Raw genomic sequence first — 12,996 nt, 5'->3', positions numbered from 1 at the left:
CTGCGAAACTGAAGTTCATAAGTGTATTTATAACCTACGAGGGCAAACATTTCGGGGTTCACAAAAATCACATGTGCCCTACGGTCATATCATGTCTCACAGTGTATTGTTTCCGTCATCCGGACGGCATTGTTGACGTCATTCGAATCTTATTGTGACGTGAGGTCGAAATGACGTCACACTAAAATTCGTCTCTGTATGTAGACATCTTCTTCGGTAATATACTCGTGTTCATGTCATACTGGGTTTACGACACTCGTGTCAAATGACGTAAACACTGACGGACTACTTACACATTCCTGGGGAAACCCAGCAGTCGAAACTAACATTTTCAGTCCAATAGTCCTTAAAATGATAACATAAAGCAAAACAATTAAAAAATGGCAAATTTTTGATGCCTTGACTATTGAGCAGTTTGGCATGGGCTAGGCCTACTAAGGCCTAGTACATGAATAGTGTCAGTTTTTAACGCTGGAGGACCTGTGAAGATTCGGGTAAGAATAGATCTTCAGCACGTGTGGCGTTAGACAACAACCATCAAACCATATCTAACGCTGGAACCCCCTGGCATCGAGCACGAATACGTACAGAAGCATTGTTTCTGATAATTTAGACCCTTAATCTTGAACCCAGCGTTTACGCCAAAGACTTTGACCACATGATCGTTCACGAATATCCTCTCTACGACCCATCCTAGTGAACAAACGAAGAACCTATCGTAGTATCGACTCTATCCGTGTCTAGACTGGCAGCTCGGACAGTCAATAGCAACCTATGAATTGACCTTAGTATCTATTTGACAAATCTTTATAATCCCCTTTCAAAGATCGGCCAATTGATCAATTGTGTAACACATGTAACCACAACAGGTTTATGAACAACTTCAGAAATCTCTCCCGTCACGTTTATCGTGTCGGCCATTTTGACGTCCTGTACTTGATGTAAATGTATTACGACGCGCTGTCACTGTGACTGACTTACTGAGGCAGTTCCTAACATACCCAATGATGATATTATTTGAATCAGAGACCATATAATCATCGGTATATGGTCTCTGTTTGAATACATTTGTTATAAACAAACTACAACAGATGTTCCTGTAAGGTAATTTGAGCATACATAGTACGCACATGCCACCTCTCTTTCTGAGTAATTATTCCGCGATACAGCTGGTTGTTGTATGGCTGTCAGTATATGTAAACATTACGTCACGCGTAGATCTACCACTTTGAGTAGAAAATCTACATTTGCGCTTCATCCTTCGAGGTAAAAAATATTGATATAAAAATTATAAGAATTGACTTTCACTTTGTGGGAGGCCTAACATTGTATGAACGTCGTTGAAGCTCCGACGTTCATACAGTTTATCCCTCACTCTATGAAGGTTCATACCCCAATGAACTCAAACAAAGGGAAAGTCAATTCTTAGATATAGTTCCGAGCATGATGAATATCACGTCAAAGAATGACAACAAGTTTCACTATATTGTATTGAATGCGTCTGAGTTATTCTACATTTCTTTTAAGAAAATGTAACTTCGTTTTCACGTTGGAAAATAGGTATTTTAATCATAATCAATAATTACACCGCAGAGAATATTATTTCCTTAAATTGACACACGATTTATCAAAACGTTTTTCATGAAATTGATTGACACCTAAACATATTGGATTTGTTTGATATTTAATTAGATCTAGATCCTGTTTTAACTGTGTTACCTGTACATTGGGAACGAGATGCACTTTGGGTTCGTGTTTCTTTAATTCAATGTGTTGCCTGTAAAATAATAATATTAAAAGTCCTTATTTTAGGTAAATCAGAAGAAACGTGGGTTTGGAAGAGCCAACATATTTCGAGAGCTGATATTTTCGGGTGTAAATTTTCACATGGTATAGTATTATATATCCCTCCACCAGAACATATGTATTATTTACATTGGTTGTAACTTATGCCAGAAATCTATGATTACGTTTCACCCTGGTTATATTTCTAGTTTTTTTTACATCACCTATGCTCGTGGGTTTCACGAGAGTGGCTAACTTCTTCAATCTGCATAGGCTTACCTCCCACAATAAGCTGACACCCACTTGAATTCCAGTGTGTTTTTTGTAATAGATATTTCCAACTGTTTGAAGTAATAAGAAATGTAGAGTTTCTTGTTTTTAATTTCTCTGCCTGATAGTAACTTCCATGGAAGTTATGATTATTATGTAAACGCGAATCGAAAGTACTGTTAAAGTCATATTTCCCTGCAGTGAATATTTCAGTAGATCAAACGTATGCCGCGGTCTATTGAATGATGCGCTAATAAAATGTATAGATGTCGTAAACAGAATAATTTTCAACGAATACAATTAATGCAACAATGGTAGATGTATTGTATTATAAATCATACAAAGTCGAATTCGTTCGTACCACGTTCAGCTACTAGTATATTGATAACAATGTTGATTTCGTTATGTCGTAAAATCCAAACCGGAAACAATTAATTTCTGTTAGCACGTTTGACCCTCTGAGAGAATCAGAAAGGTTACGTTTTCTGATTATTTATTATTACCACAGGTTCAAATTATTGAAACATGGCAGAAGTTGAAGGTGTAATTGAAAAGATACAACGTCCAGCAGATTTGTCAATCGATGAGGATGAAGATGATGAGGTTTGTGACGTTGTGTTGACATGGTTATGTAATTTGTCTCGGCTTGTCTGCTAGTCATGCTTGCAATGGCACCGAAATATCATCATTCAGTCGACATAAAGACTCAGCATTGAGCACACATATTTCAAAATTTTCAAAAGATTAATAGTTCACTCACACCCACAATACTCGTATTACTAACTCAAAATTTCATCGTTTGGAATTTGCAGGTATCTCACATATAGGCCTATGTATCAGCATTTGATATTGCTGTTTCTACCCACAACCAAGTCTCATTCAATGCACTCCTCAAACAACATTCTCATAAACAAGTTGTGAATGACCGCTGATCGGGATGTATATTAATGTGGAAGTATAACAGTATATCTCGTAGCTTTACCCCTATCAAAGGATCTAGTTTGTCAGTTCAAGTAAAAGTTTGTTCAGTTGTAGGCAAAATTGTCATCATGAACATGATGAATTGCTCCAGGCCCAAAAAAATCCTTTTGTTTGGAAGCAGTGCCAAATTTTGGTGGTACAAATGTTTTAGAAGCCATTTACGGGGTTAATTTCTATTTTCAACAGTCCTAAATAATATGCGATATGGTTTGAGAATTTGTGTAAACTCAAAATAAAAGAGTTGGCCTACACCATACATACACATTTTGCACATGAGTCTACAACATAACAAAGAATTATGAGGCAATTTCCTCGTCTTGAAAATATGGACCTAAGTGATTTTGAAGACAGAACCCTGTTCCTGAGCATGCGGATATTTTTCAGCAATTGGGGTACTGAAAATACCTGTATGGGATCTAATACTTTAATAATGGAGAGAATGTTCAGTAACACCAGGGTTTTACCTTGACTTGCAAAAGTAGGGGTTCAGGGATTTTTAAGGGTCCTTGCAGGAAATATGAGGGTCCTGTAAAGTAATGAAATGGTGTAGTGTACTGTACGTTTTGATAGTTACTTAAGAACCTGGAATGAATCAATGATCATGTGGACAGTGGTCATGATTGATGGATGAAATAACAGACACCCATAACTGCTCCTTATGCACTGTACTATGAATATTATTGTGTGTCCCAAGGGACACAGAATATATTTCTTCTGCATCCATTCTCTATGTTTGTGCATACTGGACGCACATTTGTGTGTTGTGTAAAACCCTGAACAATAACAAAACGAGACCACTGTAAACATGGTAAACACAAAAAGAAGGAAAGGGAAAAGACACTTCATGTTTTTCTACTATCCCATTAGATCCCTAGATCATTGCTAGATTAATGTGTCAATATGTTTAATATGTATAACAGTAATTCAATACTAAGTATTGCAGAGATAACTCATGTGCCAGATCTTTTGTGTTTGCCAGGACATTGATGAGACCCTGAGTGAAAGGCTGTGGGGCCTGACAGAGATGTTCCCTGAGCCTGTGCGGACTGTATGTGGTGCCATCAGCAGCTTCACATTTGCAGGAATCAAAGTTGGCTTCAGTCTGGGTCGCAGTGCCCTCTGGATTGCATCTTCATCAGCTGCTATCATGGTACTTCCAATAGTGTTTGAATCTGAGCGGGCTCAGCAACATGAACAGCAACTACAGCAACAGCGACAGGTATATTTATGAGTCTTTCAAAATAACCATGCTTGAATTTGATAGGGTTACTAGTCTTTGGCAAACTGGCAGTGCCTCAACTTAATGACCCCAATCACACAGCCAAAGTCTCAGTTTCACATCATGTCACACTGGGACTTATTTCAATGTCAGAGCTAGGCTGCAAATGGGCACCAAACCATGGAAATCTTTTCACATACAGTAAACTACGGTTATAACAAACTCAAAGGGACCACTAATTTTAGTTTGTTATAACCATAGTTAGTTATAAGCGCGTTTATTTTAAATATATTTTATTGTAGTTTTGGTGAGTTTAGATTGCTTTTGTAATAGCATGTTTTTAATTTGAAACTGTGAATGAAATAGCAAACTTGTCATTTTTCTTTAACATGTTTAAACTTCAAGCTTTTCTCAAACAGTGAAAACTACATGTAAACAGTTTCTCCCATTATTCATGTTGTTGGCTTTTGACCTTAGTTTGGTCTGGTTTAATGTTAGTTAGGTCAGTCTCTCCGGTTAAATTTATGCTGTGTGGTATATCACCCTGTATGTGGTATATCACACTGTATGGGGTATGTCACCCTGTATGTGGTATATCACCCTGTATGTGGTATATCATCCTGTATGGGGTATATCACCCTGTATGGGGTATATCACACTGTATGTGGTATATCACCCTGTATGGGGTATATCATCCTGTATGGGGTATATCACCCTGTATGGGGTATATCACCCTGTATGGGGTATATCACCCTGTATGGGGTATGTCACCCTGTATGTGGTATATCACCCTGTATGGGGTATTACACCCTGTATGGGGTATATCACCCTGTATGGGGTATATCACACTGTATGGGGTATGTCACCCTGTATGGGGTATATAACCGTGTGTGGTATATCACCCTGTATGTGGTATATCACCCTGTATGGGGTATATCACCCTGTATGGGGTATACACCCTGTATGGGGTATATCACCCTGTATGGGGCATACACCCTGTATGTGGTATATCACCCTGTATGGGGTATATCACCCTGTATATGGTATATCACCCTATATGGAGCATATATGTTGTAATCATGCACTGAATAGATGTACAATACTCCTGTTCCAGATCTTGCTTGGTCCAAACGCTGCAGTGTCAGGTGGCCAGAACATGATGCCAGGGATGGCAGGGATGATGATGCCGGGACCCAAGTAGTGACTGCCGTACAGTGTGTGTGTGTATGCATTTATGTGGAGGTCATCACAGACGTGTGGGGAGGAGAAAGGAAGAGCATTGTGATACGGTGTGGTTTAACCAGAAAACTGTTTTGTCTTCATGTACAGTGGCACTTTGTTAATCTGGACTGTAGTTTGGTAAGAAAAAGAAAAACTGTCTGCACAAGGCCGAAAAGATGAAACCAATTAGTTGGGGGGTTAGTAGCTCTTACTTCTGGTGCGACATGATGTTCCACTCAAGGTAAAGATTTTCAACATGAAATAGTTTTTGTATGTGTTCATGCTTATCATGCTTATGCTAGAGGTTTCCAAAGTAGTTTCATATGGTTCTGATAAAGATATTTTTTATCGACTCCCATCTGTGATTGTTTGCGAGTAGCACCATAGTCCAAACTAATAATGTTTTACTGTACTGCCCTCACAATGTTTTAACCCATGAAGTCGGTTACATGCTCATTGATATGTAACATATCAGTTAAAAATTCCACGAGAGCATAATCTCATAAGCATCAAGTCCATTGGCACCATGAGACTTTTAGATACGGCAGTTACTGATGTGTTTTATGGTGGCCAGGAGAAGAGCAGTCATTTTTCCTGAAAACCTCTCCTGAAATTGAGATATTGTTAATGTGATTGTTGACTTTTCATCATTGTTGAGGTATGGATGTGTTTGTATGATAACATTTAGCCTAATAAATAATATATAACATATGTGTGTCTCTTATTTGTAAATGATGCATTGCAAGCTCCTCACAGTGATACCTCATTCCCAAAGCCCTAAATACTATCACTGACACTGGTCACAACTCTTCATGGCATTAGGCAGGCTACACGACTGCCAAGAATTGAGACTCACTTATGTAAATGAGCTATGACTATCGTTGTTATGGCCATGCCAAGTACCATCTTCCCGTGGCAAGGGAGTTAACTGAGTATAAAAGTCCAGTTTCAATCCTTGCTGAACTGGGCAGGAATTATTTTTTGGCTGGACTAAAGAGTCTATGCATAGTCCAATTATAATCTTGTAATGAAATCGACATCCGGTTTGTAAGCTCCAATTTGTAATTTTCCAAATCCCAGAAATTCCAGTCTAGTTTGGTAAGGGTGAAAACTTTTACAGTCAGTTACCTCCCTTGCCTCCGGGACGATGGCCAAGTACCTTTCCCTGGTTTATTAGTTTTCTTTGTTAATTGACAGTTTACATATTTTTTCACAATATCAGGTGACCAATGAGTAAGGGAGGAATGAGTTGCTTTTCCATTAGCAAGATCAACTATTTTCACAAATGTGTTCATCTCACTACATTTGGCTTGAGGAAGAACTTTTCTAAATGTCTGTGATTGCCTCACCCACACGAGTCAACAATAAGAGCGTTGTCACACTGTAATGGAGCTTGCTGATATTATTAATTAATTCTGAAATAATTCTAGGAATACTACCTCTATTACGTCCCCTCAGTTGACAAAGTAGACACGATTTGTGGATAAGAACTTCTTTAATTACTGTAAGGTGATGTTTCAGTATAGATCCTTATACCGTTGTCAAGCAAGACTGCTATACCGAAACGTCACCTTACAGTAATTAAACTTCTTAGTAATGCCTATCAAACAATTCATCCCATCAGTTGTAGATGGTGGAGGATGAAGGTCTCCAAGACTGTGACACAGCATCAAAGGCAGACTTAGAGAAACCAGAAGCATGCAGTTTTTGTTGTGATATTTTCAGGCATGTAGACAAAAAGATTGTGTAGACTGCCGTAGAATACATCCAGTCGGAGCTGACGAAATAGATCATGACATGGCAGTAGAAGTGGATCTTCCATGAGGAGAGGGAACAACCTGGGTAACCATGCCCAATTTGGCCAAGTCTGGCCCATGAGAAGGACCACACAGTCCGAGTCATCCACTGGTCTCAGGACTCGGTCCAGTAGCAGCCATGGGGGAAATTCATACACATACACCCCAATTCAATGACAGGTCGTCCACATGTATAGCTCTCAGGTCTTGTTCTGATTTGACGAGGACATGGAGCTTGTTGTCGAGACAAGTCAGAAACAAGTCGAAATGTGGATTGTTCCATGTTGTCGTTATCCACTTGAAGACTTGGGGATGTAGAGACCTCCCTAAACATTATGATTTTTTTCTACCTGGATGCAGGTAATATGGCCAGTATGTATGTTCATGTATAAAAACATTTGAGCTGAATGAAAATGGTTGATCTTTTTCTAAATAGGATATGGTAATACTGACTGATATGTTCCTAATCTTATATTTTTAAGTGACCAAAATAAAAGCAAAGACAAATGGATGTGAATTCCTTGAATGGTGGTGTTTGAGGACATTACTTATTTGTTCAAATGTGTGTAAAATACTTGAGCTGCTGATATCACAGCCATTATTATTTGTGGTGAAGTCCAAAGCCATTTTGAACCTGTATTTGTAGCTCAGTCAGGACATTTCTCCACATACTGATGTGGAAGATTATCATAGTTGGTATGTGGGAATGACATTCACTGTTTTTATGCATATGCACTTTGATATCTTCTGTGAAACCACTGGATTGATGAAGTTTAACTTTTGAATAAAAATGGGTGAGGTGAGGTGAAATTGGGTTTAACGTTGCATCCAAGATTATTGCACTTATATAGCGACGTGTGTGTGTGTGTGTGTGTGTGTGTGTGTGTGTGTGTGTGTGTGTGTGGCTGCTGCTTGTACTAGTCCGGACTGATGCCGATTTATAGTGCTAGCTCACTGAGATACCATGCCGCAGTTTAACATGAATACAGACACAGTATACTGTCTCCGAGCCGACCAGTCCTTGTTTTAGCCCCTTAATGCAGAGTGCCAGACAGGGTAACAAGTACCATCTTTTAACGTCTTTTGATATGATGCGGCCGGGGATTGAACCCTGGACCTTCCGCTCTCCAGGCGGACGCTCTACCACAAGACCACAGAGGCGGCGAATAAAAATGGGATACAATGGACATGGAAGAGTGTTCATCTGACAAAATGTCATGGCGTGTTTGTCCGTCGTAGACATCTCCACAGAGTGAGTGAAACAAAGAAGCTCAAACTTCACATTTGTTCCCAGCAATGATGACACTACAGATTGTTCAAGACGGTTGGAATCAGATTTCCAACATGGCTGCCATAGCTGTAAGATAAGGATCTTGTGACAGCTGAGAGTGTCAGTTGGATAGACTTTACTTGACAAAAGGATTTGTTTGTTTGTTGTTTAACACTGCAGGTTCTACTACACCAAATCAGAACTGGTTGTGACAGTGCGGTTTTCGTAGGGAGCCTTCAGTGCAGATCAAGAGACATCTGCAGGCTGTGATTGGATGATATTGTGTAAGATTTTTATGTCTTTTAAATGTACATCCATCCAGCAATTAAAACTGCCCATATTTTTCAATATTTGGTGCTGACTTTTTTAACAAGATGACTTGTGCTTTATGTGAGCACAGATATTTTCAAGTAGGCGACATTTGGTGCGGAACTGGGGTTGGTGTGTTCAGCTTCCTGTACTCGGAAAAGGAGCTGACTAACCTAGCCAAAATTTGTGTTTTTATTGCAGCTTTAAGGCCAGACTGTGCATATATGTAAATGTAATGGCTGTTGAATGCCTAGTTATTTTTTAAAAAGACATAACGTTACTATAGAAGTCTATGGGAAAACATTTGGTTGTGTGTAACCTGTAGGGTAAGTGCATATTTCAGCATTTCCTAATTTACATGTTTTTCTGTATATCTATTGCCATGGAGACCTTTTGGGATAATTGTAGAGGCAAATTTGAACGCAAAATGGGTGAAGCGAGTGGGGAATTGGGTTGTAAGGAATGGTTGGGCTGCCGTGATAAGCAGGGCTATGGTCGTTGCTTCTTTTTGTGGCCGTCGAAAGCGCGGACAGAGGAGAGAGCTCACAGAATAGCACTCTGCATTGTGCATAAATGCCTTCCAGATGGTTTTGGCAAAACTGACAACTTTGGCAACAAAGTTGAAGTGAGCCATCTCTGTCATAACACCTCTTGTGTGAATGTTGAGCATTTGATACTAGAGTCCCATGAAATTAACATGGAGAGACTTCACTGTCGACAACAGGGCTTGTGCACCAAAAGTCATAAACCCTACTGTTTGGTGTAAGTTATGTATCTGATAATTAGATATTTCTGTTTTGGGCCATTTTTAAATATGGATTATCCTATTTTGGGTGTAAATTTCTCAAATATGCATTTCTTTTCAATAACATGTCTTTCGAATAATGAATTTTTCTACAATGATGGAGTTTGAATAGTTCTAACTTTTTCCTTGCACGGCGGTCCTTACTTTTCTGTGATTTCTTGTATGTTTTAGCTTTAAGTACTTTATTATGGCTTTTGCTTATCTCATCATCTATTTTTCCTTTTGCAGTGACAGCACAGCCAAGCCCTGATCGAAGTTGACGAATCGACTTTACCGGACTCTGGCAGTTGACGCTATGAACAGCACTGTGGGCTCTACCTTGGAAGTTACGTGCAAAGGTGGTATCGCGAGGTAATGACCGGCGCAATGCCTTGTTTGTTGCCTCACACTTTTGACTATTGAGGTTGAATTGGGTCTTTTCGATCATTTTAGGGCCGAGACGAAAGTCAGTGCATTTTCTCAAATTTTGAAAGTTAGTTTCATTGTGACTAATTTTGAAGTTTTTATCTAAATATTTACTTTGCAATAGCCAATTTTGCTTCTCCCCCTTGCAAACAAATGATTGCCTTCTACATTTTCTGTGATCACCCATGTAACAGTTTGCAATAGCATCAGATGTATATGAAAGAGATTTCTTCAACTTTGGCAGGTCACCTGCATGACTTGAGTAAGCAGCTGAGAACTCAGCTGCACATCTGGATGCACAGTCTAAAGAAAATGTATTTGCCAAATTTTGTTTGTCTTTTTTGGTTCTAGCAGGCATCATATCCACAACAAATTTAGAATTTTTAATAAACTTTCTATGGCTGGCCGAGAGATGCCGTGTATCGAGAAAAGTTTGTGGGGAAACATCCATTTCACCTGCTTCATACATTTCAGTGAGAGCTGTGTGAGCTGCACTGTCAGCATCTGTTGTCAAAAATTCTACCTCAATTTGGTCTTTCTTTAAGTCCCTGAAACACTCTGCAGCTAACTGTTTTTCATTACCAATTGATTCTGACATGTGCAAATCAGATGTGCAGTCTGGGTTGTTTACACAAGAAATGTTGTCAACTAAACTGTGCTTTGAACAAAGCTTTGATTTTGTGGTTAAAGCCAAAATTTGATGGTCACTAGTTTGATTCTCAGTGGCCACATAGGTTACTTGAGTGGCTGGCTGAAAAGGGGTTTTCCCAACACCTGAACAAAGTGGATTGTTGTACATTGCATCAGTTGATAAACTTATGTTATTTAAATTTGTTCCCCTGTATTTATTTATTTCCCTTATTTCCGCCCTCCTGGCTCTCATGTCCTTTGTATTCTGAGATGTTATGTTATCACAAACTCTGTTTGCAGCTTTCTGCATCCCTGAATGGGATGGTGGAGGTATATCGGCACTCATGCACAGGACACGGAAACTCTCACTTCCAATGGGACATTTTGAGAGGCCTATCTGAAGTCCAGTATTGGCAGTGGAAGATCGACGTCCCCTTCTCATTCCACTACCCTCTACCTCCTTGTACAGTTTATGGTACTCTGACAGGTATGTACAGTCAGTGCATTTAATTCTCTCTATCCAGTTAAGTCCCCACTGCTGTTCATTGTCTATGTCCATGACAATGTCCCCCTTACACATGGGCGAAGTCTTGGCGTGCTGGCGGAATGCCTCATTGTACAACTTGTCAGTCTCTCCAACATGCAACAAGTGGTAAACATCAGCAGTAGCCCTGCAGATTAAAAAAAAACCCATTGACTACTTTGGAAACTTCTAAATAAGCCTTTTAAGTATGTAGTAGTGTTCGACATTTCTGAATTATCTCCCCTGGCAGATCAAATGCATGTTCTATTTCTATCCCCCTCAAGCCCTTAATTAGGGTGTAACAACACTGTTTTTTACATGGTATTGAACAAACCACTCATATATGTATGAGAATTTGACCCCTTGCTGTTTCTAATAACTGAAAACTGTCCATAATATTAATCGTTTATGAAGTGGACTCATTAAAGGACAAATACTTAAACTTGGTAAGTTTATCCACCTATATCATTTAACAGTGAGCATTTTGTATTCCCTGCAAGTATTTCAAAGTCTGGACCAAAGGAATAAATAGATTAAAGTGTTATTACCTTTCACTTTTTGTTTTCAGGGAACTCTTATCCTCCTCAGGGGTGTTTTCCTTTCTTGGCCTTAACAGACGGTACGGTTCACTTGTCAGTGTTTGAACTTGCTGGACACCAGCCACCCCTACACTGCACACTTTCTTATTGAGCTCAGTTGTCAACCTGACAGTTTTTGGCACTTTAAAGTTGCTTTGCTTTTCACTGGTGAATTTTTTGCCTGAATTCCAAGCTTTATGTCCCGCATTAAAAGATGTTTTCACTTTCTTTCGATATCTCCCCATGTTTCCAAAGTTGGTCCAAGATGCTGACACTATGAATTTTTCTTTGGAATGAAAGCATCAACATTGGTTCTTGCCCTCCCATAGTTAAAATACCAAATATGGACCTGTCATTTATATATTGGCCTATGTAAACAATGCAGGGGTACCAGTTCCAGCAAGCTCACTGAGTCCAGCCTCTTTTATGACTTAAGCTCATTAGTGTCACAACCAAATTCCATGATATGTATCAGACTTTGCTATCCTCAGTTGTCATCAGCACAGATCAGCAAACAACTCACCATTAATAAATTTAAAATTAAATGCCTAATTTGTTTTGAATTTCCCAGTATTGTCTATCATACGGGGTCGAAAAGATACTTTTGGGGTGATATGTTCGAAGCCACGTCTGGCAACCATGGAATTGACCTGTGAGACCCTCCTTGTGTGAAACAAGAATAAACAATAAAGGCCTGTGTACTGTCATAGAAAATTCTTTATTAATACAGAAGTGTATTTTGTAATGAGTTGACAAAATCTAAATAATTTAACCCTCACAGCTCTTTTGGTGCATCAGATGTGTGTATACTGGTGTCATATAGACCTGTCAGATAGGAAAAAGTATTGAACTTGAGCCAATTTCCATTTGTTTCTAAGAAGCTACATATATTTACAATAAATACATCACAAATTTGACAAGTGCAGTTTTAGACAGTTGTGTCTACAGGTTCTACTACACCAAATCAGAACTGGTTGTGACAGTGCGGTTTTCGTAGGGAGCCTTCAGTGCAGATCAAGAGACATCTGCAGGCTGTGATTGGATGATATTGTGTAAGATTTTTATGTCTTTTAAATGTACATCCATCCAGCAATTAAAACTGCCCATATTTTTCAATATTTGGTGCTGACTTTTTTAACAAGATGACTTGTGCTTTATGTGAGCACAGATATTTTCAAGTAGGCGACATTTGGTGCGGAACTGG

General features: G+C 39.1%; 1 protein-coding gene and 1 long non-coding RNA gene across 2 annotated transcripts; both read left to right on the top strand.

The window, feature by feature from the left end:
- The first annotated feature begins 2,496 nt into the window (after positions 1-2,496).
- LOC139468757 (mitochondrial import receptor subunit TOM22 homolog) lies at positions 2,497-6,161 on the top strand. The gene is made up of 3 exons (XM_071250887.1): positions 2,497-2,658; positions 4,016-4,255; positions 5,370-6,161. The coding sequence occupies exons 1-3, from the start codon at positions 2,581-2,583 to the stop codon at positions 5,454-5,456; spliced, it is 405 nt and encodes a 134-aa protein (XP_071106988.1). The 5' UTR covers positions 2,497-2,580; the 3' UTR covers positions 5,457-6,161.
- A 3,820-nt stretch (positions 6,162-9,981) lies between these two features.
- LOC139469080 (uncharacterized) lies at positions 9,982-12,481 on the top strand. Its single transcript, XR_011653706.1, has 3 exons — positions 9,982-10,007; positions 10,992-11,178; positions 11,783-12,481. It is a non-coding gene; the product is annotated as an uncharacterized lncRNA (long non-coding RNA).
- The last annotated feature ends 515 nt before the right edge of the window (positions 12,482-12,996 follow it).

Source organism: Haliotis cracherodii, unplaced genomic scaffold, assembly GCF_022045235.1.
Source record: "Haliotis cracherodii isolate W230 unplaced genomic scaffold, xgHalCrac1.p SCAF_2, whole genome shotgun sequence".
Lineage (NCBI taxonomy): Eukaryota > Metazoa > Mollusca > Gastropoda > Lepetellida > Haliotidae > Haliotis > Haliotis cracherodii.
Note: the sequence above shows the minus strand (reverse complement) of the source record. Positions and strands in the feature narration are given on the sequence as shown.

Excerpts from the sequence above, each read along its gene's own strand:
- LOC139468757 (XM_071250887.1), top strand. The coding sequence starts at position 2,581 with ATGGCAGAAGTTGAAGGTGTAATTGAAAAGATACAACGTCCAGCAGAT. Across the intron at positions 2,659-4,015 it reads ATGAGGATGAAGATGATGAG|GACATTGATGAGACCCTGAG; the intron begins GTTTGTGACGTT and ends TGTGTTTGCCAG. Across the intron at positions 4,256-5,369 it reads AACTACAGCAACAGCGACAG|ATCTTGCTTGGTCCAAACGC; the intron begins GTATATTTATGA and ends CTCCTGTTCCAG.